The sequence below is a fragment of the Trachemys scripta genome, chromosome 24, assembly GCF_013100865.1.
Source record: "Trachemys scripta elegans isolate TJP31775 chromosome 24, CAS_Tse_1.0, whole genome shotgun sequence".
Classification (NCBI taxonomy): Eukaryota; Metazoa; Chordata; order Testudines; family Emydidae; genus Trachemys; species Trachemys scripta.
This window is the reverse complement of record NC_048321.1, coordinates 12352633-12378563: the sequence shown is the minus strand read 5'-3', so window position 1 is coordinate 12378563 and position 25931 is coordinate 12352633. Positions and strand designations below refer to the sequence as shown.

General features: G+C 58.6%; 3 protein-coding genes and 1 long non-coding RNA gene across 4 annotated transcripts in view; 3 read left to right on the top strand and 1 right to left on the bottom strand.

Moving 5' to 3' along the window:
* LOC117869795 (NLR family CARD domain-containing protein 3-like) overlaps window positions 1-3701 on the top strand; it is a 26783-nt gene extending 23082 nt beyond the window's left edge. Inside the window, exon 9 of the mRNA XM_034756897.1 lies at window positions 388-3701. The gene's annotated coding sequence lies outside the window, so the exon portion shown is untranslated. The remainder of the gene's footprint in view (window positions 1-387) is intronic.
* A 2574-nt stretch (window positions 3702-6275) lies between these two features.
* On the top strand, window positions 6276-8492 carry LOC117869765 (lens fiber membrane intrinsic protein-like). Its single transcript, XM_034756853.1, has 4 exons — window positions 6276-6450; window positions 7142-7291; window positions 7756-7890; window positions 8431-8492. The coding sequence occupies exons 1-4, from the start codon at window positions 6276-6278 to the stop codon at window positions 8490-8492; spliced, it is 522 nt and encodes a 173-aa protein (XP_034612744.1).
* A 3225-nt stretch (window positions 8493-11717) lies between these two features.
* On the top strand, window positions 11718-16467 carry LOC117869628 (protein NKG7-like). The gene is made up of 5 exons (XM_034756612.1): window positions 11718-11828; window positions 14191-14399; window positions 14590-14736; window positions 14937-15071; window positions 16096-16467. The coding sequence occupies exons 2-5, from the start codon at window positions 14225-14227 to the stop codon at window positions 16167-16169; spliced, it is 531 nt and encodes a 176-aa protein (XP_034612503.1). The 5' UTR covers window positions 11718-11828; window positions 14191-14224; the 3' UTR covers window positions 16170-16467.
* Window positions 16468-23884: 7417 nt separating this feature from the next.
* LOC117869639 overlaps window positions 23885-25931 on the bottom strand; it is a 5785-nt gene continuing 3738 nt past the window's right edge. The window contains exon 3 of the long non-coding RNA XR_004643834.1: window positions 23885-24787. This is a non-coding gene — a long non-coding RNA (uncharacterized LOC117869639). The remainder of the gene's footprint in view (window positions 24788-25931) is intronic.

Sequence of the window (25931 nt, the reverse complement as noted above, 5' to 3'; positions counted from 1 at the left end):
CCCCCATGGAACCCCCCTCCACCCCATAGACCCCCCCCTGTAGACCTCCCCCAGGGACCCCCCTCCATCCCATAGACCTCCCCCAGAGACTCCATCCATGGGAACCCCCATTCCAGCCCCATAGATCCCCCCAACCAGAGACCTCCATGCCTCTCATCCGACCCCCTGTCCAGCCCCTTAACCCCCCAACCAGGGCATCCTCCCCCACATTAGAACTCTCTTCCAGCTTAAGAGTCTCCCTTCCTCCAGCCCCACCCAGCCAGGGAACCCCCACCCACAAACACCCCCACCCACAGACCACCGCCCCTCCCTCCATAGAATTCCCATCTCCTGTTGGAGAGGGGGGGATCTCTCTGTCTCTGACCCCCTTTTCTGTTCCCCCTGCAGCTCCCCCAGGCCCAGCGAGCCCAGCCCCACAGAGCCGCCCGCCTCGGACCAGACCGCGCTGGAGAAGATGCCCGTCGTGCCCTCCTGCCCTACCCCCGGCTCTGCCACGCCTTGGATCCTGGGTCGCCCCTCGGCCGGGGCCCTGTCCTCCATCACCGTGCCTGTCCGGCTCGACGCCCTCGCCTACCTGCTCAACAGCGCCCTCCTAGGGGCCTACTCGGCCTTGCCACAGACGCCCCTCTCCGGCAGCCACGGGGCATTGGCCATGGGTCACGGCGGGCCTCCCCAACATGCACTGGGCTGCGGGTGTCAGCCACGCTACTGCTGCGGCCCCCAGCCGGTTCGGGTGGGGTGCTGTGGGTCTGGCGCCGTGGGGCAGAGCAGCGCCGGCTGCTCCCAAGAGATACCCGGGGGCCGCGGCGATTGGCAGGACTCCTCTGCAAGATGGGACCGGCGAGGGTCTCCGTCGCTGAGTGGCTGGGGGGAGAACCGGCGAGCAAGGGGGCAGAAAGATTTCAGTCGGCCCTGGGGGGGGCAGAGGCCGTGGGGCGAGGCGGACTCAGCCCCACGCAAGGCGGGACAGTGGGGGCCGGGGAGAGCCCAGAGCTCAGATTATGCGGCCAGGAAGCGGAACCAAGATGGCTGCCCGTGGGACGCCCCTGGGGCGAAGAGATGGTCTAGTGGGGGGGTGAAGAGATGGGGGGAAATCGAGGCAGCCAAAGCCACCAGGGAAGATTGGGAGGCAGATTACGGGGGATCCAACGCCCGAGGGAGCGTCTTGGAGAAAGCCCGGTCTTCCCAGCCCAGCCTCCCAGCTTCCCAGGAAGGAGAAGACTGGGAAAAGGAGTATGAGGAGTCCCCCAAATCGGCGCCGGGGGTTCCCCCTCTTCCACAGGTGGCTTTGAAGGTTCAACCGGCCTCCCTCCAGGAGAGGACAACGCCCCGCCCAGCTAGCAAGGACGGCAGCGTCTCCAGCTATCTCCAGAACCTCTTTGCCGACCTGCGCGGGGGGTCCAGCACCGCCTCAGAGCCGCGCCAGGGGACACAGCCCCCTGGAGGTGCCGCCGAACGTGGGACACGGTTCCCGGAAGGAGGAGGAGGCCCGAGTGTCCAGGGGTCTGCCAAGCTCGGCGATTTCACGGCCCAGCGCGTTGACCTCCCCAGAGCCGCCGCAGAGAACGAGGACAGTGCGTGAGCCCTGGGCTGTGGAAAGGCCTGTCAGGGCTCCCGCCTAGGCCGAAGCTGGGGCCTCATGGTTCTCCCATCCAACCGGCCACCCGTTGCTGACTCCACCAGCCCACCGGGCTCGGCCGTTCAGCCAAGGGTTGGTTTGTTGTTAACTCCGTTCTTTTTCATCCTCCAGCATCTACCCATCCTCCTCCATTCCTAACCTGTCCCAACAAGTCTTCTACACATGATCCTCCCTTCCTAGCCCTCTTCCCATCATCCTCCATTCCTAGCCTTCTACCCATGATCCTCCATTCCTAACCTGCCCCAACAAATCTTCTACCCATGATCCTCCCTTCCTAGCCCTCTACTCATCATTCTCCATTTCTAGCCGTCTACCCATGATCCTCCATTCCTAACCTGCCCCACAAATCTTCTACCCATGATCCTCCCTTCCTAGCCTTCTACCCATCATCCTCCATTCCTAGCCTTCTACCCATCATCCTCCATTCCTAACCTGCCCCAACAAGTCTTCTACCCATCATCCTCCCTTCCTAGCCCTCTACCCATCATCCTCCATTCCTAACCCTCTACCTGTCACCCTCCACCCCAAACAAGCCTTTTCCCCAGGATCCTCCATTCCCAACCTCTTGTCTTTCTCTGTCCAAAGATTTTGATGTTGATTTAGGTTTAAAAATGATCAGAAATGGGGGTTTGCCCAAAGAGCAACAGAGCGAGCCAGATTTCTGTTGTGTTTGTCTCTTTTAATTGGTTACTTTCCAAGATTTGGTTATGAAACAAACCCAAATCCCCTGTCCTCTACCCCAGAGTGCCAGGTGACGGGCATTTGGTATCTTTTCATTACTAACTTGAACCTTTGTTTGTATGTCCGGGTTAGAAAACGAAACTCAAATTAGTGCCCCCCGTGTTCTGCAAATGAACGCCGTGGTTTGTGTCACGTGCTTTGCGTTGAGTGGACGCGTACATGTCACGCAGGGCTCTACCCTGCTTCACAAGATCAGGGCCTAAACTTCTTGATGTCAAAGGTCTGGAGATTAGTCCTAGCTTTAAAAAAAACCCCACAAAATATTCCGTGCATTTTTACACACACCCACCCCCGAATTCTTATTTTGTATCATGACGTTTGGAATTTCTCAAGATTTGTGGCTTTCTTTCTAGGTTTAAAACCACGCCAAGGGCCAGGCTGTTTGGAAGTCTTGTTAGAGTTGACTCCCTGACAGCGTTAAGTTGTGTTTGCAAAGAGAGTTGGATTGTGAGTTGTTTGAACGTGTTGAAACGTTTCTCTGGGGAGATTATGGGTTTGAGCTCAGCTCTCTGTGTAAGTCTGTATCGATGACATGGGTGAGCCAGTCACTCTGCCAACTACCCCAGATCTCAGGGAGTACAGTCAATCGATTGCTAAAATATAGATGTTAGGCAATAAAATTTCTCTCGGCTGTATGGAGATTGAAAAAGTGAGTGTCACTTATTGCATATGCTGTTTGTGTCATATCTGCAGTATAACTTCTGTGCACTACAAAGGAAAAAAATGGTGAATTTGACTTCCTGCATTTATGATCTAGCAATCATTCGAATCTCCCGTTTTCACCGCTGTATATCCCAGAGAAATTGTATTGCAACTAGAACTCTGTCTTTGGGCTAGAGATTTATACACAGGTTTATACAAAACTTCAATATGATTTGTTGCCTCTAAGACATATAGATGCAATCATAGAAATTTGCCGGTTTCATCTGTATAGCCCATGCCTATATGATAGATATAGCCCAGAAAAATGATATTGTCATGATCTATATGCAGAATAACTCTACCCATTCTCTGCCATGTGTAGAGATTAAAATAGTGAATTTGAATGATTGCACGTTTGAATGATTGCAGAGGAATTCTATTGCCCATAGAGTTCTGTCTTGTGCTATCGAGAGGTTTCATTTCCATATGGCTTGTTGCACATGTGACAAAGAGCTGCATTAATAGAAATCCAGCACTTGAATCTATATTGCATGTACATTATATCGCATATCCGATGTGTATGGCACAGAAATGATATTTTGCTGTGATCTCTGACAGGCTATATACCAGTGTTTCTCAAACTGGGGTCGCCGCTTGTGTCGGGAAAGCCCCTGGCGGGCCGGGCCGGTTTGTTGACCTGCCCCGTCCGCAGGTCCAGCCGATCGCGGCTCCCACTGGCCATGGTTCGCCGCTCCAGGCCAATGGGAGCTGTTGGAAGCGGCATGGGCCGAGGGACGTACTGGTCGCCGTTTCCAGCAGCTCCCGTTGGACTGGAGCGGCGAACCGCAGCCAGTGGGAGCCGCGATCGGCCGGACCTGCGGACAGGGCAGGTAAACAAACCGGCCCGGCCCGCCAGGGGCTTTCCCGACACAAGCGGCGACCCCAGTTTGAGAAACCCTGCTCTATACTTTCTGTGCTATATAGAGATTAAAAGGGGGAATCTGACTGATTGCCCGTATTAGTTGCATATTATACGAGTGTACGTATGCAATCAGTTAACGTTGGCATTTTAATATATAGCCCAGAGAAATGACACTACTCCGCAAGAAGGCAAGTGCCCTCTGTAGCTCCGTACGGGGAGAGAAATGCTGCGTGTGTGACGTCTGTTCCAGCAGTGGCTTCTGACCCCGATGGACGGTGCCTCAGACATGCCCATGTCTGAACACCAGCGAGCGTTATTGTGGGGTAATCACATGGGGGGGAGGTATTTTTAACAGAGGCCCTGAGACATTAAGAGCAGAAGATGCCTTCACGTTCATCCTGAAAGCAGCTCCTTAGAATCCGAGGAGCAAAGCGTTCCCCTTCGGTTATGGGGCTTGGGGGTCGTTAAGTCCCTGATATTTTTTGTTAAGAGCGCATTAGCAGGGTGTGTGTGTTTTACCTCAACAAATAGCCTCAGAGCTTCTGGGGTGTTGTGTCTTGAAAGGGGACCGAGGTGGGATCCCGCAGGACGGGAGTCTAGGACCGGAAGCCAGTGCCCCCCAGTGGGGGCGGTGGCTGGGACCCGAATTGGACCCCGGAGAGTGGACACTCGGGAGGCTTCAGAATAACTGTCATTTAATGCAACATAGAACACGTTGGCGTCTGCTGAGTTCTCTGCGGTTGGGAATAAAGGTGTTGTTTGTATTTGGGATGCGTTGAGTTTTCCGTGAGTCTACATTGATGGACATTACTGGGAAAGTTAGAGGACCAGGGAAAGGGACATGGGGCCTTTCCCCTCTAGGGGGCGCCGGCTCTCATCTGGCCCCAGGCCAGGGGACTGGCTTCAGAGGTTCCAGGAATGAAATGAAAATCTGCCCCTATTTTCAGTGGGCCAGTTCCTGTAGACGCAGCAGTGGGCTTCCCCGTTTGGGAGAGGAACAAGTGTTTGGGATCAAATTGAATCTGTAGGGCGAAAATTGAGGGGTATCAGGAGGGGCCCCGTGCCTCACCCCAGAGGTGGCTGCATCTCAGCCCTGGGCGAGGGATCCCTGTATGAAACCTGGACACCCAGCTCCCTTCTCCCCCGCGCTGTCCTGGGAGGCCCCTGTGCGGCTGCTCCAGGCTCAATGGAACTGACCGACTCATCAGGTTGTTTTGAGGCTCCCGGGGGCAGGAGTGCTGGGACTGCAGATCCCGGCTTCTGGAACCAGCTGTCCCTGCCATGGCCCCCCCGGCCCATCATTGGCATTAAGGGATTTGCCGGCCTCTGCAAAATCACTGCCGGCGGCTGGGAGAGGAGAGGGGTGACGGCCTCTGGGCAGTGTGGAGCAGAGCCAGGCGCGGGGGTCGGCACAGGTAGGGGGCACCGGCTGGGGGAAGGGGGCACAGGGACCCACCGAGGGGCTCCCCCTCTGAGCTACACACGCAGCGACCTGGGAGCAGAGACACCCTGATACACAGGCACACAAACCAACTGCCCCCCCACGCACACACTGGCCCTGAGAAATACTCCCCACCACTCACACATTGACGCATGCCCATGCAGCGATGCTGCTACGATTCTTATCAATCCACTCCCCCCCCTGAGCCGGGGACAGAACCCAGGAGTTCTGGCTCCCAGCCCCCACTGCTCTAACCCACTAGACCCCACTCCCCTCCCAGAGCCGGGGACAGAACCCAGGAGTTCTGGCTCCCAGTCCCCACTGCTCTAACCCACTAGACCTCACTCCCCTCCCAGAGCCGGGGACAGAACCCAGGAGTCCTGGCTCCCAGCCCCCACTGCTCTAACCCACTAGACCCCACTCCCCTCCCTGAGCCGGGGACAGAACCCAGGAGTTCTGGCTCCCAGCCCCCACTGCTCTACTCACAAGACCCCACTCCCATCCCAGAGCTGGGGACAGAACCCAGGAGTCCTGGCTCCCAGCCCCCACTGCTCTAACCCACTAGACCCCACTCCCCTCCGAGAGCTGGGGACAGAACCCAGGAGTCCTGGCTCCCAGCCCCCACTGCTCTAACCCACTAGACCCCACTCCCCTCCCAGAGCCGGGGACAGAACCCAGGAGTTCTGGCTCCCAGCCCCCACTGCTCTACTCACAAGACCCCACTCCCATCCCAGAGCTGGGGACAGAACCCAGGAGTCCTGGCTCCCAGCCCCCAGTGCTCTAACCCACTAGACCCCACTCCCCTCCCAGAGCTGGGGACAGAACCCAGGAGTCCTGGCTCCCAACCCTAAACCCTAACCGGTTTTGTGCTGTCTGCAGGCTCAGGCAGGATGTACAGCTTCATGGCAGGGGGTCTTTTCTGCGCCTCGGTCGGGAACATCCTGCTGGTGGTTTGCACAGCCACTGACTACTGGGTGCAGTACCGGCTCCAGGGAGCCTTGGCCCACCAGGGCCTCTGGCGCTACTGTCTGGCGGGCAAGTGCTACATGCAGATGGAGAACATTGGTAAGGACCACTAGGGGGCGCTGTGCTGCAGGGGGCGGGGTGGGGCTCTCCCCTCGCAGGCAGGGCTGGCGCCAATGCGCTAGGGGGCGCTGTGCTGCAGGGGGCGGGGTGGGGCTCTCCCCTCGCAGGCAGGGCTGGCGCCAATGCGCTAGGGGGCGCTGTGCTGCAGGGAGCGGGGTGGCGACTCTCCCCTGGCAGTCAGGGCTGGCCCCAATGCCCCCAGGGCGGCGCTAGGGGCACTCCCAGAGGCCCTGGCATGTTCTCCAAGAGGCATTCGACTTCCCTAAATCCTCCCTCGAGCTGAGATTTTCATTTGCTTCCCCTCCTAAATTGCACTGAATTGTGAATTAACCAGCCACTGTGCCCTGCCCCAGAGGTGGCTGCATCTCAGCACCAGGCGAACCAGCCCCGCATGGTGTTATGTGTGGCTGTTCCACAGCTGCTCTGCCCCAGAGGTGGCTGCATCTCCGCAGTGGGCGAACCATCCCTGTGCAGTGTTATGTGTGGCTGTTACCCAGCTCTCCCGCCCCAGAGGCAGCTGCATGTCTGTGCCAGGAGAGCCAGCCCCATGCAGCATTACATGTGGCTGTTCCCCTGCTTCCCTGCCCAGAGGTGGCTGCATCCGTGCGCCAGGCGAGCCGTCCCCTTCTAAACAGGAGCGGTTTTGAGAGTTTTCTCCCCGCTGCTCTAGCCTACTGGAACGCCACCCGGGCCTTCATGATCCTCTCTGCCCTGTCCTGCTTCGCTGGCATCATCACGGGGATCTTGTCCTTCGCCCACCGATCCACCTTCGAGAAATTCAACCGGTCGTTTGCTGCTGGGATAATGTTCTTCGTCTCCAGTAAGTGTCTGCCCACTGCCGCGGGGACCCCAGCTGGCCACCAAGACACAAGGAGGAGAGCAGGGTCTAGTGGTTAGAGCGGGGGGAGGGGGCTGGGAGCCAGGACACTTGGGTTCTTTCCCCAGCTCTGGGAGGAGAGTGGGGTCTAGTGTTTAGAGACGGGGGGCAGTGGGAGCCAGGACGCCTNAGGACGCCTGAATTCTCTCCCCAGCTCTGGGAGGGGAGTGGGGTCTAGTGGTTACAGTGGCAGGGGAGGGGCTGGGAGCCAGGACTCCTGGGTTCTATCCCAGCTCTGGGAAGGGAATGGGGTCTAGTGTTTAGAGACGGGGGGCAGTGGGAGCCAGGACGCCTGGGTTCTCGCCCGGCTCTGGGAGGGGCGCGTGGTGTAGTTACACTTCCCAGGCATGTAGCGGTTTCTCTGGCCTCTTGTCCTGCCATCGGTCTCTCTGCCCCACCTCCTCCAGCGCTCTTCGTCCTGCTCGCCATGGCTGTCTACACCGGAGTCACCGTCAACTTCCTGGGCAAGCGGTTCGGGGACTGGCGCTTCTCCTGGTCTTACATCCTGGGCTGGGTTGCCCTGCTCATGACCTTCTTCGCAGGTACAGGCCCTTCCCCTCTAGAGGGCGCCAGCTCTCATCCAGCCCCGGGGCGGTGGGGGCAGTGTGGGGGCTGGCAATGGGGCCTTTCCCCTCTGGGGGTGGCAATAGGGCACTTTTCTCCTCATCCAATTCCTTGTTTCACACTCCCTGTCCAGGAATGCCCCGCTTCTGACAAGTAACCCCCTCCCAGAGCCGGGGAGAGAACCCAGGAGTCCTGGCTCCCAGCCCCCCCTGCTCTAACCACTAGACCCCACTCCCCTCCCAGAGAACCCAGGAGTCCTGGCTCCCAGCCCCCCCTGCTCTAACCACTAGACCCCACTCCCCTCCCAGAGCCGGGGAGAGAACCCAGGAGTCCTGGCTCCCAGCCCCCCTGCTCTAATCACTAGACCCCACTCCCCTCCCAGAGCTGGGGAGAGAATTCAGGCGTCCTGACTCTCCTGCTCTAACCACTAGACCCCATTCCCCTCCTGGAGCCAGGGAGAGAACCCTGGAGTCCTGACCCCTCAGTGCTGTTAAACAGCCCCTCTCTCCCCCTCACAGGGATATTTTACATGTGCGCGTATCGGATGCACGGATGCCAGCGCGTGGCTGAGACACGTTAAACCCTGCGCGATGGCGCTGCAGCGAATCGAGACACCTGCATCCCGGGGCGAGCGATACCTCGCCATCCCCACCCCCAGCCTTCCAGCAACCCACCATGGGACATCCCCGTAGCAAACGCCCTTCGTTCGTTTCATCGGATTCCAGGCCAACTTCCTCCTTTGGCGCTCGGAGCTGGACGTAACCAGAGCCAGCCCCCTGCCCCCAGCGCTTTAGAATCAAATCAGACAAAGGGAAGCATCAGTTACCCCACGTTTTACAGTCTGGGGGAAACCGAGGCACGGCGAGATGGCCTGACCTGCCCAGTGTCGCACCGGAACACAGCAGCAGTGCTGGGAATTGGAACCCAGGTGTCCTGAGTTCCCGGCGGGACCATCCTTCCTTTAGAACCGGATTTAAAATATCAAGCACCTGTGGCTGACTGAACTTGTGCTGTAGCTTTGATTGATAAGCAGAATTACAACTGCTCAGAAATGTCTCTCTGAGTAGCGTCAGCTAAGGCAACGTAGCAGCAGGAACCGCAGTTTTAAAGTTTTGTGTCTTTGGCCAGACAGCTCCGATTTTTGCCTTTAACGAAGTTTTATGCATTGAATTTCCTTGGTTTTTCTTTTCTTTTTTTTTTAAAGAAAAAGAATAAAGGTCCTTAAAGCGGTTTGTTCCTTTGTTGATTTCTACCCACAAAATCACTAGTCGTGCTTGGAAACCCTTTGTGTGAAGTGCCTCAAACCCTAAAGCGGTTTGTAGTTCAATCCCAACAATGTTTTTTAAACAATTTTTTTTAATTTCCTAGGCTTTTTGATCAAAGGCAGGAAAGATCCTTGAAAGCAACTTACCCTGCCTCAAGTGCCAAAGCGATATTAAATTGTTTTAAATATTTAGAATTAAATTATTATTAATTTGTATTTTCATAGCCTCTGACAGCTCCAGTCATGGACCAAGCCCCCGTCAAGTGAGGCCCTTACTCATGTTAAATTTCCTTTTTTCTTTTAATAACAACAAGTTTTTAAGGCAATTAAAGCCTTAAATTAAAGGCTTAAGTCTCTAAAGCCAAAAAGGTATTACATATTTGTGCATAAATTATCACCCAGGGTCCCTCTTACTGAATTCCCCGCCCCCCTTTTTTTTTAAGAAAGACATTTTCTATAGGCTGAATGAAACTGTCTAAAAACCTGAAGACGCATTAAACCATTTTAAATATTTATGTGACACAGTTTGAAATCCTCACAAAGTTTTTACAATGAAGTGCCTGGCATTTTTATTTTGAAAGAAATCTATCCAGCTATCAAAATGTTTCACGGGAATTTGCGGGTTTTGACGGGGAAAAGACAAATCATTTCATTTTGGCAACGTGGACGTGTTTCGTTTTGACTTTTACATTCCGAATATGTCCTATTTTACTATTACATAATCTTTAAGCTTGTGTCAATATCATGTATATGACCTTGAATATTTTAATAGACTATTAAAAGTCTAAATGAAATGAACCAAACCATTTGGCTGGTCCCGCGCAGACATTTATTGGAATTTTCCTTGTGCGGGCAGCGTTCAGATTTTGACTTTGTGTTCCCATTTGGAACGAGCAAAATTCAAAATGTCAGACTGTCCCACAGAATAGAAATACAGGCTGCTGACCAACCCTCTGTTTGAGCTTATGTTAAAATAATCACAAAGTTTTTTGCACTGAATTTCCTAGGTTTTTAGATGTCTATAAAATATAAATAAAAGCTAAGGAAGGGGAGAATTTTTCAAACACTCCTAAGTCACATACGCCCTTTTCCTCAAAGGTGCGTATGTGGGCACAAGTGCCAAAATACCTATGAGGATCCAATGGGAGTTAGGAGCCTGCATACCTTTGGGATTCTAAGCTGCAGGGTCCTCAGTCTCATGAGAATTAGGCACCTCAGGCATTTAGATTGTTTGGAAAATTGTATCCGAGATCTGCGAAGCGAATGAAGCTGTCTCGAAAACGGGGCAGCGAGAGAAACTGATTGAAAGCCGATCGTCCCTCCGCCGAGCAGTAGCAGATGTCCGGCCCTTTCTCGGTCGCTTTCGCGTCGGAGTTCAAATCGGCGCGGCAGAGCTGGCAGTTTGCTTATTGGAAGTTGTTTATCTGCGCCATATACCCCAGGCCTGGACCAGAGGTGGCCAAAGCAGGCAGCCAAACCCCAGTCAGGAATCCCAGCGCAGCCACCAATGCCCGGGGCCCAGGACTCAACTGGGCCCCGTGACGGAGGAGAGCAAACGCCCCGGCCTGCTGGCGAGAGCTCCCTCCGCAGAGACCTGGCAGCACAGAGACGGACACCGCGGCGGCGTCTCGAGACTGAACGTCAGCGGCACCGAGCTTGGCGGGCCGGGTGCACCCGCGCTCCCTAGTGACGCCCCAGGGGAAGCGGGGTCATGTCCCCTAGCCCTGCTCCAGTCAAGGCAGAAGGCTGGGTTTGAGGCGCCCGATACGCGCCTTACTCGGAAGGTAGCACCACTGTTTTATAAGATGTGCCCCCTTCCCCCCCCAGCGGCCCCACCACGGTGCCACCTCCAGGCGGGTGCAGATTACGGTCACGCCCGGGGCGTAAGCGGCTTCGCCAGGCACCGGACCAGACCTTGGCCGTGTAGCCCACGAGCCAGTGGCTCGACGTGTGTGTGTGTGTGTGCGCGCGCGTTACCCTGGGCTCCCACAGACCCAAGCAGTGAGCCCCTCCCCTCTTCCTGTTACTACCCCTCCCCTGGAAAAAAAGCTGCCGCCCCCCCCCCCCTTCCATGGAGATTAAAGGGCCTGTTCTCAGAGCTGCCTGTCTGGTGATTTATTCGACCCCCTGGAGGGCCCCCCATCCCCACACTCCCCTCAAGTGTGTGTCAAAGGACTCCTGGGTTCTCTCCCTGGCTCTGGGAGGGAAGTGGGATAGAGCAGGGGGTGGGGTGGAGAGGGGCAGGACTCCTGGGTTCTCTCCCCGGCTCTGGGAGGGGAGTGGGATAGAGCAGGGGGTGGGGGGGAGGGAGGCAGGACTCCTGGGTTCTCTCCCCGGCTCTGGGAGGGGAGTGAGATAGAGCGGGGGGGGGGCAGGACTCCTGGGTCTGTCCCAGGAGATTCCCTTGTTAAGCGGGCTGGGGGACGGTTGGGGCTTGGCTGGGAGACCCCAGGGACAGCTGAGGGCGCTGGCGATGGGGGGCGGGTTTACGGGCTGCCGGGAAGAACTGACACAGAGGATGTGGGGATGGTGCAATGGGCCCTTACCGCATTCCTGCCCCTCCCAGGAAGCCACCCGGGAGTAAGAGGCCCCATGCGGGGTCAGGGCTGGAGCCGGAGCAAACCCTGCGAGGGAGCAGGTGACGCGGAGCAGGTGAGGGGGGCGCTCGGGATGGGGGGGGTTCATTTACCCCGGGACAGCCTGGAGTGCCTGGGCACCCAAGTGTCTGGCCCCACAGCCCTGTCCCGCCAGCTCCCCACCCCCTCGTCCGGGCAGCCCCCACCCCAAACGGCCCCTTCCAGCCAGCCCCCAACCCCCACAGCCCCGTCCAGCCGGCCCCGTCCAGCCAGCCCCTCCCCCCCTGGTCCTGCCAGCCCCAACCCCCCATGGTCCTGTCCAGCCAGCCCCCAACCCCCACGGCCCCATCCAGCCGGCCCCGTCCAGCCAGCCCCTCCCGCCCTGGTCCTGCCAGCTCCAACCCCCCATGGTCCTGTCCAGCCATCCCCCACAGTCCTGTCCTGCCAGCCTCTCCACCTTGTCCAGCCAGCCCCAACCCCCCATAGCCCTGTCTGGCCAGCCCCAACCCCCCATGGCCCCGTCCAGCCAGCCCCCAACCCCCACGGTCCTCAATCTGCAAACATACCCATCCTCCAGCCATCCCCCCCCATACACACACACTCCTCCGTCCGTACGTCCAGCCATCCCTTCACACACCTCTCTGTCCAGCCAGCCCCAAACCCCTTCATCCACCCCCCCACACACACTGCTCCGTCCGTCTGTCCTTCCCCTCACACACAGCCCCATCCAGCCAGCTCCAAACATACCCACCCTCCATCCATTCCCATACACCCCTCTGTCCGTCCGTCCCCAAAGCCCCACCTCCATCCGCAGACGTACCCACCCCCTGTCCATCCATCCCCAATCACTCCTCTGTACGTCTGTCCATCCATCCCCTCATACACCTCCCTGGCCAGCCCCAAACCCCTGCCTCCATCCAGCCATCCCCAAACATCCCCACCCTCCAGCTGTCCCCTCTCACACCTCTTCGTCCGTCCGTCCAGCCAGCCCCTCGTACGCCCCTCCGTCCATCTGTCCATCCGTCCCCTCACACACGTCTCCAACCATCCAGTCACCCACCCATCCCCTCTCACACCTCTTCATCCGTCCATCCAGCCAGCCCCTCGTACGCCCCTCTGTCCATCTGTCCGTCCATCCCCTCACACACGGCTCCAACCGTCCGTTCACCCACCCATCCCCTCACAAACCTCTTCGTCTGTCCAGCCAGCCCCTTGTATGCCCCCTGTCCATCTGTCCGTCCATCCCCTCACACAGGGCTCTGTCCAGCCGTCCCCGGACACACCCCTCTCTCACCCTCCCTCTCTCTGGCTGTGATTTGGGTGTGGTTCTGCCCCCCCCCGCCCCATAGCACAGGGTTAGTTGGTGTCAGGTTTCCACTTCCTCCTCCTTCGGTCCCTCTTCCCCCTCGCTGGGACCAGCTGGCACAGGGCCCCTCCCCCCCACCCGTTCCCTCACAGAGACCCCCCACAGGACCCCTGAATGGCAGGTGCCCAGCCCCCCAGAGCACCCCTTTGGGAGCCTTAACCTGTCCCTCCCCACACACCCCACCCCACCGCATCCACCCACCCCTCCCCTCCTCCCTCCCGACCCCCATCCCCATCCCATCCCTCTCCACACACACCCCACCCCATCCACCCACCCCTCCCCTCCAGCCCTTTCCACACCCCCCATCCATCCACCCCTCCCCACACACAGCCCACTCCATCGCTCCTCACACGCCCCACCTCCCCACACCCCATGCCTCCCCTCCTCCCTCCGCACCCCCCATCCCATCCCTCCCCACACGCACCCCACCCCATCCACCCACCCCTCCCCTACAACCCTCCCCACACACCCCATCCACCAACCCCTCCCCCCACACACCCCACCTCATCCCTCCCTTCCTCCCTCCCCACACGCCCCACCCCATCCACCTCTCCCCATCCTACCCCCCATCCCTCCCACAAGCCTCTCACCCCATCCCTCCATTCCTCCCTCGCTACCCCCATCCCATCCATCCCCCCCACACCCCACCCCATCCCTCCCTTCCTTCCTTCCCACCCCCATCCCATCCCTCCCCACATGCCCCACCCCATCCACCTCTCCCCACACACACCCCACCCCATCCTTCCCTTCCTCCCTCTCCACCCCCGCACTCCATCCCTCCCCACACGCCCCACCCCATCCCATCCCTCTCCACACACCCCATCCACCTCTCCCCACCCCACCCCCATCCCATCCCTCCCCTCACACACCCCATCCATCTCTCTCCACACACCCCATCCATCCACCCACCCTCCCCACACGCCCCGCCCCATCTCTCCAGCCGTCCCCCACACACCCATCATCGATCCAACTGGATCCATCTGTGGAGCTGCCTGAGGCCCAGGCCCCAGGGCTCTGGCTTAGCCCTGCTGCTGTGGGCCGGGATTGCCCCTGACTCATTCCCCACCCCCAGGTGCTTCCCGGATCCCAGCGCTGCCCCCCACACGATGGCGTCTCCCCGGATCCTCAGCACCGTCCTGGCCCTGCTCAGCCTCCTGCTGCTGCTGGTGGCCCTGGGCTCCGACCACTGGCTGGTGGCCACCAGCCGCCTCGGGTCCCTCCATGAGGGGCTGTGGAAGAGCTGCCAGAATTCGGTGTGTGAACAAATTTCTTCAGCATCAGGTACGGGCAGCCCGGCTCCACCGGGGAACCCACCGCTGCCACCAACCAGCACCATCGGGCAGGTCTGTCCCTGGCTGTGGGAGGAAAGTGGGGGCCAGTGGTTAGAGCAGGGGGGCTGGGTGTCAGGACTCCTGGGTTCTCTAACCAGTTCAGTGCAGTGTTGTTTATTTAACCCAATCCTTTGCTACAGTCTCTTTAAAGGTAACCAGGGCTTTCACACTGCTGGGCGTGATCGCTGGGTTTCTCTCCTCCTTCGCTCTCCTCGCCTCGTTCCTGCGCTCCCACCTCGGCTCCTTACCTCTGACCCTGCTCTCCTTTCTGGGCAGCTTCAGCGCAGGTACGTCCCCCCTTCCCCCCGGAACCCATCCCCCCCCCCCCGCCCGCTACAGCCAGCCGAGGGGAACCGAGCCCCAGCCTCCCCCCTCCCCGAATCCTGCCCTGGGCTCTGGCAGCTCCCCCTGGTGGTGGGATGGGGCAGGGGCTGGGACTGAGCGTGGGCCACACTGAGGGGTGTCCTTGCTGTTCCCTTTGCCCCAGGGCTCTGCACCATGATCGCGCTGGCCATGTACACAGGGGAGTTCGCTGGGGCCGTGAATGCCGCCCACAGCCAAGTCACCTTCGGCTGGTCCTTCGGCCTCGGCTGGGCCTCCTTCCCCCTCTTCCTCATCACTGGTGAGTGCAACACTGGGGAGTGTCAAAAGGCAGCTGCCTCTGGGGTGGGACACGGGGGCTGGTTCTATAGGGAACCATCGCCCGGCGCTGAGATGCATCCACCTCTTGGGTGGGGCACAGGGGCTGGTTATACAGGGACCCCTCGCCCGGCGCTGAGATGCAGCCACCTCTGCGGTGGGGCACGAGGGCTGGTTATACAGGGACCCCTCGCCCGGTGCTGAGATGCAGCCACCTCTGGGGTGGGGCACGAGGGCTGGTTATACAGGGACCCCTCGCCCAGTGCTGAGATGCAGCCACCTCTGGGGTGGGGTGCTGCGTACCAGTAGATGATGCTCCCATTGGTCCCATTGCTGCTCTGAGCCCATTTCTCTTCTCTCCCCCAGGTGTGGTGACACTGGTCGCCCAACAATCCTCCTAGAGCCGAGTGGGGGGCCCATGCTGGCCCCGGGGATGGGGCCGGGAGCCATGCAGGCCGGACGCAGCCTGCAGCGTCCTGGGACCAGCAATGAGCCCCGCCCCTCCCTACCGCGGAGGCCTCTGCCACCCCCCCCACCCTTATTCCGTGGAGATTAAAGATCCTGTTCTCAAAGACTCCTCTCTGGTAATTTATTCCCACCCCCCCCGCGTCTCCCCTCACATGTCCATCAAAGGACTCCTGGGTTCTATCCCCAGCTCCGGCAAGGGAGTGGGATCTGGGGCTTAGAGCCGGGGGTCTGGGAGCCAGGACTGCTGCTGGGCAGGGAATGGGATATGGGGCCTTTCCCCTCTAGGGGGCACCAGCTCCCATCCAGGGAGTGTGAGGGGGGGGGGAGAATCTGGCTGGCTCAGGGTTGAGCAATGGCCTAGTTACCATAATTACTCACAGAGACGTGCAGCCCCACAATAAGCTGCCTTTGACGAAGTGGGGGATTTTCTTGTTTTTTCCTTGGTTTTCCAATGGTTTGCATGTAGAGGAGGTGGGACTCAGTTTCCCTGGGTGTTACTGGTTTAACGAGGTGATGGGAGAGGGAGTTTGTTGTTACAGGGGACCAGCGAGGGAACTTGGGACCCCGGCCAATGGCTGGAGAATGGAGACCCCAGCGACTGGTGACCTGGTGACCGGGAGGCCCAGCTCGAGAGTCGCAGCCGGTTCTGGCCGGTGGAAGGACAATGGGCTGCGGGGAGAGGACCCCGGTGACCTGACTGACCAGTTCCAGCCAGAGGGGCCAGAGGACAGAAGAGGGGAGAGGAGGCCCATGCGACCCTGTTTACCTGGAGAGAAGACAAAGGACAGAGAGGGGGCTTGAGGCCAGTGATATCAAATGCCGAACTGGGAAGCAGGGGGGCTCTGGGCTGGAGAGGAGGAGAAGACAGAGCCCACCTGGATGCAGGGGAGAGTGGGATGTGCTGAGCTGAGGGAGGCCAGGCCTGAGGCCCTGAGAGTTTCCTGTGCTGGGTTCAGACGCTCAATAAACCTCCTGTTTTACACTGGCTGAGAGTCGCTCCGGGCTAGAGAACAAGGTGGCATTATTCCCTCTGGGAGTGGAGACCCCGGGGGTCCAGAGCGAGTGGACTCCCTGAGGGGCCCACGGCAGAGACAGACGTGCTAAGGCTCAGAGAGGTGCGGTTCCAGGAGGTGGAGGGGCCTAACCACGAGAGAGAGTGGACCCCCGAGAAGGGCTGTCGCACTGAAGGGGGGCCCCCCAGGGATCGTACGGGGCCAAGAGTGGGCACGATCCGGGCGTCCGTGACAAGCTCCACAGATGGATCCAGCTAGATGGATGATGGGAGTGTGTGGGACGGATGGAGGGATGGGGCGCGGCGTGCGGGGAGGGGTGGATGGAGGAGTGTGTGTGAGGATGGACAGACGGATGGACGGATGGATGGGGTGTGGGGAGGGGTGGAGGGTGTGTGTATGGGGAAGGAGGGATGGGATGGGGCATGTGGGGAGGAACGGATGGGTGGGGGGAGGTATGGGATGGGGGTGGGGAGGATGGATGGGGAGTGAGCAGGATGGATGGGGGAGTGGGATGGGGTGCGTGTGGGGAGGGATGGGGCAGGGTGTGTGGGGAGGGTGGATGGAGGGTGGGGAGAGGGCTGGGATGGGTGGGGAGGGCTGGAGGGAGGGGGCGGGGTGTGTGGGGAGAGCTGGAGGGGTGGGGGAGGACTGAAGGGATGGGGGATGGGGTTTGTGGGGAGGGAGGGAGTGGGGCAAAGCCCAGACTCCCCCTCTTCCCCCAGCACTGCGGCCTCTCACCCCCTGCCCTGCACCCGCTGTATTTTTTCCTCCATTTGCTGCTGTGTCTTTTTGTTACTGGACATTAAACGTGGTTTTTAAAGTCATGAGCCTGTCGTCGTAGTTACTGAATTGGACCCAGGAGTCCTGGCTCCCAGCTCCCCCCATCCCCCGCTCTAACCCACTAAACCCCATTCCCCTCCCGGAGCCAGGGAGAAAACCCAGGAGTCCTGGCTCCTCCCCCTCCCCATTCTAATCGCGACACTTCAGAGGTGGCTGCATCTCAGAGCCGGGCGAGCCACGTGGCATTGCTGTGCGGCTGTCCCCGGCTGTCCCACCCCAGAGGTGGCTGCATTGCAGCACCAGGCATTGTTTATCATGACCCTCTTCCCAGAACTTTCGTACCCCTGGGCCTGGGTGGTGAGTGTCCAGCCACAGCTGAGCGGCTCGAAGAGCGAGGGGAACCCCTGAGGGAAACCGAGGCAACATAAAACTCTTCAGCCCGGGGAGGAGCTGGGAATGGCTTTTATTTAGCTGCAGCAGTGAAAGGGTTAACACAGGCCGACCTGCTCCGCATAACTCTGTCTGGAGCAGTAGCTGCCTCTCAGGTGCATTAGCAGAGTGGGCCCAGGCTGAGATTGGGGGAGAGGAGCGCAGCCCACACACAGCGAGGGACAGTCCCTGCCCCAGCTGAGATCAGGGCCCGTTGTGCCAGGTGCTGCCCACACACAGCGAGAGACCATCTCCAACAAGCTCACAGTGTAAGTAGCCAAATGCAGTGATATATTCTCCATGTTACAGCTGAGAAACTGAGGCACAGAGGGGGGCGGGGACTTGCCCAGGGTCACAAAGGCATTCCGTAGCAGAGCTGGGAATAGGTCCCAGGTGTCCAGCGTCCCAGGCTAGCACCTTAGCCACAAGGCAGACTGGCTATCCCATCGCTGACACCAGTCTCACTTTAGCTCACTCCCTGCAGTGACCCTGTCCCCCTCTCTGGCTTTAGATGTTGGCGTAGATGTGTTCCTCTGTGAATTGTTCCCCGTCGCCTCTCTCCCTGTAGCATCTTCCTCCTCCTCCTCCTCCTTTTCCTCCTCTCCCTTTCTTCTCAAGGGCTCCCCCTTCCCCGGTGCTGTCCTGTGTGGGGAGAGATCGGGTTAGCTGGGAGAAGTGTCCGCCATGCTCAGGGGAAAGGATGGGAGGGGATGCCATTGGGGGGTGCTGTAGGGGGGAAATCCCAGCAGAGGGGGATTCTGGGAGCGGGGGAGGGGGATCTCATCAGAGTGGAGGATGGGGTAGGTACCGGGGGGCTCTGGGATAAGCCGCTGGAGGGCTGGGAACCCACCTGTCTGTGGGAGGGCGCCATAGACGCTGGCTGCTGATCGGAGTTACAGACCTGCCCATCTCCGGTCCCTTGGCACCGTCCGGCCCTGGCAGGGCCCCTGCTGCCCTGCCTGGGGTGAAACCATCATCAACATCCCACCTCTAGGCCCATCTAGCCTGGTGTCCCGCCTCCTCCCTCCTGCCCCAATGAGACCCATGGATCCATCTATCCCAATATCTGCCCACCGCACCGCCATCCCAAAGCAGCAGAGCTGCATGTGGGGGGAGCCCAGGGCTGGGCTAGCAGGGGCTGTGGGTCGGGAGTGAGGGGCACCAGCAGAGCTGGGGGGGCAAGTCCAGGGCTGGCACACCAGGGGGCTGTGGGTCCGGATTGAGGGGCAGCAGGTGGAATTTCATGCTTCCAAGAAGTGATAGTTGATCTTGGGGGATCCATTTTTTCCCCCATTCCAGGCTACAATTCCCACCAGATCCTTCTCCCGTCCCGCCCGAGTCTCACCTTCCCTTCACGAGTTTCCAGGCCACTGCAACCCCGGCACCAACCAGCACGAGGCTCCCACCAGCCGCCGAGGCCACCACGAGTGTCCAGGAGAAGCCCGCTGCAAACCAACAGCTGGTGTTAGCGGTGGGATCGGCTGGGCAGCGAACGGCCCTACAGGGATTGTAATGAACTGATGGGTACGGCGTAGGGGGAGGGTCCTCTGAGCGGGAGAGCGGCCGACGGCTGGCCTAGCCATGGAGACTGAGCCCTCTTTCCACAGGGGGAGGGATAGCTCAGTGGTTTGAGCATTGGTCTGCTAAACCCAGGGTTGTGAGTTCAATCCTTGAGGGGGCCACTTGGGGATCTGGGGCAAAATCAGTACTTAGTCCTGCTAGTGAAGGCAGGGGGCTGGACTCGATGACCTTTCAAGGTCCCTTCCAGTTCTAGGAGATAGGATATCTCCATTAATTTCATTTCTAAATTTCTTTCCAGGGAGGCACAGAGGTGAAAGGGGGCAGGTGGGGACTGTGTGACTTATACGAGGGTTGCCATCTGTCTAAGTGGCTGGCACATAGCACCGTATTTCCTCACATATACATCTCTGCCTGAAGATGAATAGGCCACTGCTTTTAGCTAATGGCAAAACTGGATCCCATGCCCAGCCCCCACTGGTCCCCGGTCCCTGCAGTCACAAAGGTCAGCACGGCCTGGCTCTGCCCATGTGCGTTGGTGGCAGCGCAGGACATGTTGGCCAGGGCCCCGGCCGGGCCCCAGAGCTCCCCGCTCATGGCCAGGACCCACGCCCATAAGGTTGCTCGCAGCTCAGGGCCCTCGAAGTCCCCTGGGAGGGTGTGGTTGGGCAAGCACCACTTGAGGCGGGGCAGGGGGTTCCCCTCGGCCGCGCAGTGACACGTGGCCGCTCCCCTGGGTCTGTGGCCCCGCACCGTGCAGTTCCCCTGTGGCAGCAGCTCCAGCGGGTCTGCAACGGGCCATGAGATGTGTGGGGGGGATTTGCCTGCTGGGACCCCAGTGCCCTCCTATAGACCCCAGGAGTCCTGGCTTTCGGCGCACCCCCGGCCACAAGACCCCACGCCCCCCCAGAGCCAGAGATAGAACCCAGGAGTCCTGGCTCTCAGCCCACCCCCCACTAGACCCCACGCCCCTCCCAGAGCCAGGGATAGAACCCAGGAGTCCTGGCTCTCAACCCAACCCCTGCCACTAGACCCCACGCAACTCCCAGAGCCAGGGATTGAACCCAGGAGTCCTGGCTCTCAACCCAACCCCTGCCACTAGACCCCATGCCCCTCCCATANCCCCCACACAGAGCTCTGCCAGTGCCCCTCTGTCCTTCTGTGGGGTGAGAGAATAAAAAGACACCAACAAGGGATCTAGTGGTTAGAGTTGGGGGGGGGGGGAGGAGTGGGAGCCAGGACTCCTGGGTTCTCTCCTGGCTCTAGGAGGGGAGTAGAGGGCTATTGATTAGAGTAAGGGGGCACGTTTCCAAGTCACTGACGGGTGCCGGCTCTGATAACGAGACTCGATTTCTCGGGTGGGTCAATATTTGCCTTTATTAGCAGTACCGGGTTTACGATGGCACCGGGCCCAGGCTCCAAAGGGGCCCCGGCCCGCTCTGATTGGGTTGCAGTCGAAAGCACGGCCAACTCTTCCTTCACCCCTGCCTCTGTCCCACCCCCACTGGCAGCCAAGCTTCCCCCTCCTCCGCTTTCCCTGCCGCCAAACAGCTGTTTGCCGGCGCTCCAGGAGGGAGGGGGAGGAGGCAGAGAAGAGGCAGGGGGTGGGGGGCTTGGGGTGGGGGATGGAATTGGGGGAGGATGGAGCAAAGGCAGGGCCCCCGCACTCCCCCTACCCATACCCCCCCCCACTGTGAGATGCTCAGGGCAGGGGGTGGGGTGGGAGGCTGGGGGCTGGGAGCACCCCTACGACACCAGCCCACACCCCCAGCCCCCTGCCCTAACTCCTGCACCCCCCACATCCCCCCCTCCACCCTGAGCACCAAATGGGAGCTCCTGCAGCACCCCCAACCCTACCTGCACCCCTCACACCAAATGGGAGCTGCCCTGGGTAAGCGCTCCACACCCCAACCTCCTGCCCCAGCTCTGAGCCCCCTCCCTCACCCTAGCTCCTGGCCAGACCCCGCACCCCAACCCCCAGCCTGCTCCTGCACCCTAACTCCCACCCAGACCCTGCACCCCCAGTCCTGAGCCCCCTTCTGCACCCCAACTCCTGGCCAGGCCCTGCACCCCAACCCCCAGCCTGCTCCTGCACCCTAACTCCCTCCCAGACCCTGCACCCCCAGTCCTGAGCCCCCTTCTGCACCCCAACTCCTGGCCAGGCCCTGCACCCCAACGTTTTTTACATTTTTTTATAAAACGCTCTTATCCAAAGTGCTTTACACTAGTTAGCTAATGGTACAAACAATATCTGGGAAGATCATTAAGTGGTTCGCCGAGACCCCCAGCGATTTTCAAGTGGTCTGTGGAAAAACAAGTTAGACGACAAGAAGTCAAGGTACCGCCCTTTATTTTCATTTACTTGCTATTACTTATAGGAGGAGGAGGAGGAAGAAAAAAAGAATGAAAACTGGGGGCGGGGGGAGATAAAAAATAAAATAAAATATATGGAGATATCCTATCTCCTAGAACTGGAAGGGACCTGGACAGGTCACGAGTCCAGCCCCCCGCCTTCACTAGCAGGACCAAGTACTGATTTTGCCCCAGATCCCTAAGTGGCCCCCTCAAGGATTGAACTCACAACCCTGGGTTTAGCCGGCCAATGCTCAAACCACTGAGCTATCTTTCTCTTGGCTGGGTCCCAAAGAGGGGCCCCAAAAATGAAGCTGAGCACAGGGCCGGGGGGCCCCACTAACCCTGAATCCACCACTGGGGCTGCCCCCTCCCCCACTGCTCCCCACGCCGCAGGCAGGGGCTGCCCCCACCTCCCCAAGATCCGCATGCCGCTGCCAGGATCTGGGGCTGCCCCCTCCCTCGCCTCAGCTCCCCACAGCACTGCCAGGGGCTGGCCCCTAACCCCCTCCCATCCATTCTGGCTGGGGCTGACCCCCCAAGCCCTGCTGCCTGACCCCTCGCGTCGCCACCCCACAGACACACGTTTCTCCACACCCCGCTAGGGGGGCGCACCGGACTTTTCTGGTAAACTGGGCATTTGTTCATTGGCTCTCGCCAACTGATCGGCTGGTGAGAGCAAACGGGATAAATGCCCGTTTTTGTCAGAGAAGTCAGGACGGTCAGGACAGAGCTTAAAAAGGGACCTGTCCCGGCCAAACGGGGACGTATGGACACCCTGTCTCCAGGCAGGTGGGTCCTGAGGGAGTCTGGCCAGGGTGACGGCAGACCCTGGCATGGCTGATCGTGCCAGTCCCGAGAGGCTGGAGTGATTCCCCGCCCTGGCACTGGACCAGCCTCGGCCATGCTGCCAGCTCAGCCTGGCAGACGCCGGCCCCTTGCAGCAGGGCCGGTGAGTGGCCAGGGGGCAGCGTGTGAGGGAGTGGGTCTCTGGAGGTGGAAGGGGGCTGCTGGGCACTGGGGGGGTCTCTTGGGGGGCAGTGGGGGAGGTCTGTGTGTCGGGATGCTGGGCAGTGGGGGGGTCTCTTGGGGGGCGGTGGGGGAGGTCTGTGTGTCGGGATGCGGGGCAGTGGAGGGGGTCTCTTGGGGGGCGGTGGGGGAGCTCTGTGTGTCGGGATGCGGGGCAGTGGGGGGTCTGAGTGGGGTGCTGTGTAGTTGTGGTGGGGGGCTGTGAGGAAGTGTATTGGGCAGTAGTGGTGCGGCTGTGTGTGGGGGTGCTGCGCGCGGGGGGAGGGGTGGAGGCCTCTGTGCATTTGTGGTGGAGGGGCTGTTAGAGCAAAGGTCAACTATTTGCCTATTTTCCCAGCCGCTCCCCACAAGTGCCGCGAAGCCTATACGTATACAAAACGAGCAATCAAGGAAGTCCAACAGATGTATCCTGTTTACCCCTAGAAAGGAATTTAAAAATTCCATAGGTTAGCAGAATGTATGCACGGTAAGTTGTTTGTTACTGGGTATAAAAAGGCTTGCTCTACGCTTGTAAGGTGTGCTCCTCCCTCTGGCATGAGTCGAGGGGACACCCACTCAGCCGACTGATCAATAAAGAAATTGAAGCCGTCTTCTAGACTCCCGTGCCTCCTTGGGGTAATTGGGCAGCTCCAGGGGGAAGCGAGCCCATTTGGCTAACACTGTGGAGGGGGGCTGCTGGGCATAGGGAGTCGGGGGCTGTGTGCCCAGCCTGGGCCCACCCCCGAGGGAAGGAACACGCTGGCAGCACAGGGCCGGGTGGGCCAGTGTGCGTCTAGGAACAGCCAGTTTGTATACAGTGCCCTGCACTGGGCTGGGTGGAGCGGGGCCGGCCCCACCATGCTATGCCCCATTGCCCCTGGCTGGCCCCTCACTCTGGGGACTGACCCCCCCCACCTCCCCGGGCCATGCTCCTTTGCCCCTATGGGGGCCCACAAATATGTTCGGCACCGGGCCCACAAAAGGTTAATCTGGACCTGTTTATTAGCCGGTGAAAGAGGAAGCAGGTTTGGGCCGTGAGCCAAGGGCTTGTGCGAGGGGAACTTTTACTAACCAGCCCCCGCTTCCTGCATTCTCCCCACAGCTCTGCCGGTGCCCCTCACTCCTGTCCCACAGCCCCCTGCTAGCCCAGCCCTGGGGTCTTCACAGCTCCGCCAGTGCCCCTCACTCCCGAACTACGGCCCCCTCCCAGCCCAGGCCTGGCTCCTCCCTCCCCACAGCTCTGCCAGAGCCCCTTTAGTTCCCCAAACCATAAATTATTTGTCCAGTATCAGGGATTTCCCTCCCCCACAAGGAGGGGTGCGGCCACCCTGAAATCCCCCAACCCTCCACAGTGTTGAAACCAACTAAGGGGAGGAACATACCAGGAACCAAACTGCACCAACCCGCCATCTGCAGCTTCACGTGGTTTATCGACGTCCCAACAGCCCGAAGCACAAACCAAGCTACCTACTGAAGAAACCGCAACCTAAGGGCTGTTCTCCATGTTTGTCGCTCAAACGTTTCCTATTTAGTGACCGTGCAAAGGAAGCCCCTGGTGCACCTCTGGCCACAAAGCTTACGCGGAAGGAAAGCGTCTCGCTGCTACAGCGGGGAAAAGTGGAGGCGCTTGGTTTGCCAGGCCCATCACAAAGCCAGGGCTGACGAGCCCAGTGAAAGGGCTGCAAAACACCAAGCGTCTGGTCTGCAGGAAACCTCTGAGCCAGTCATGGGCACAGGCAGATTTAGAAGCACTTAATGCTGGAGACACAGCGCAGTTTGTGTCACACCCCAACGGGAGGCCACGTGAAGTGCACTGTCACTTGTTAACGCTGAATGTGGACGCTGGGTTTGAAAGACGCAGGAGCTGGGAAGTGAAGAACTCTCTCCCCGCAGTCAGACAACGTGCAGACATGGCTGAGAAATGCACCGTGCAAATGGGTGTCACGTACTAAGTCACTGCGAACGTTCTCCTGATGGCCGTGGGAGGCCAGTAGATGCACTTCTAGATGTTCAGGTTATAGATGACATATCGGCCCCATCTCTGACAACCCACATCTCAGAAGAGATAAAAGCTTGTCAATTGGACCCCAAAGAGATGCTGCTTCTGCATCTGATGGAGCTGCAAACTTCTCTGGAAGACACAGTGGAGTACAAACTTTGCTCAGAGAAAAGTGTAACCCTAATCTCTCCTATACACACTGCAGAGGCCGTTTTAACTCCAGGATCCGGACAGATAATGAAGCAAATAATTAAGCAATCAATTTGCAAACACCTGGAAGACAATAGGGTGATAAGTAACAGCCATCATGGATTTGTCAAGAACAAATCCTGTCACACCAGTCTGATAGCTTTCTTTGACAGCGTAACAAGCCTTGTGGATAGGGGAAAGCGGTAGATGTGGTACATCTTGACTTTAATAAGGCTTTTGATACTGTCTCGCATGACCTTCTTATAAACAAACTAGGCAAATACAACCTAAGTGGGTGCATAACTGGTTGGAAAACCATTCCCAGAGAGTAGTTATCAGTGGTTCACAGTCATGCAGGAAGGACATAATGAGTGGGGTCCCACAGGGATCAGTTCTGGGTCCAGTTCTGTTCAATATCTTCATCAGTGATTTAGATCATGGCATAAAGAGTACACTTATAAAGTTTGCAGACAATACCAAGCTGGGAGGGGTTGGAAGTGCTTTGGAGGATAGGATTAAAATTCAGAATTATCTGGACAAACTGGAGAAATGGTCTGAAGTAAATAGGATGACATTCAATAAGGACAAATGCAAAGTACTCCACTTAGGAAGGAACAATCAGTTGCACACATACAAATGGGAAATGACTGCCTGGAAGGAGTACTGTGGAAAGGGATCTGGGGGTCATAGTGGATCACAAGCTAAATATGAGTCAACGGTGTAACACTGTTGACAAAAAGTAAACATCATTCTGGGCTGTATTAGCAGGCGTGTTGTAAGCAAGACATGAGAAGAAATTCTTCCGCTCTGCTCTGCGCTGATTAGGCCTCAACTAGATATTGTGTCCAGTTCTGGGTGCCACATTTCAGGAAACATGGGGACAAATTAGAGAAAGTCCAGAGAAGAGCAAAAAAAAGGATTAAAGGTCTAGAAAAAGGTCATAGATCATGAGGAAAATTTTTTAAAAAATGGGTGTGTTTACTCTGGAGAAGAGAAACCTGAGAGGGGACATGAGAACAGTTCTCAAGTACATAAAAGGTTGTTACAAGGAGGAGAGAGGTAAATTGTTCTCGTTAACCTCTGAGGA

What these genes read in the sequence shown, in the direction of transcription:
- LOC117869765 (XM_034756853.1), top strand. Translation starts at nt 6,276, where the DNA reads ATGTACAGCTTCATGGCAGGGGGTCTTTTCTGCGCCTCGGTCGGGAAC. An exon ending in CATGCAGATGGAGAACATTG is followed by an intron (nt 6,451 to 7,141) that starts GTAAGGACCACT and finishes CCGCTGCTCTAG; the next exon opens with CCTACTGGAACGCCACCCGG. An exon ending in GCTCATGACCTTCTTCGCAG is followed by an intron (nt 7,891 to 8,430) that starts GTACAGGCCCTT and finishes TCCCCCTCACAG; the next exon opens with GGATATTTTACATGTGCGCG.
- LOC117869628 (XM_034756612.1), top strand. Translation starts at nt 14,225, where the DNA reads ATGGCGTCTCCCCGGATCCTCAGCACCGTCCTGGCCCTGCTCAGCCTC. An exon ending in ACAAATTTCTTCAGCATCAG is followed by an intron (nt 14,400 to 14,589) that starts GTACGGGCAGCC and finishes CCTTTGCTACAG; the next exon opens with TCTCTTTAAAGGTAACCAGG. An exon ending in TCTGGGCAGCTTCAGCGCAG is followed by an intron (nt 14,737 to 14,936) that starts GTACGTCCCCCC and finishes CCTTTGCCCCAG; the next exon opens with GGCTCTGCACCATGATCGCG.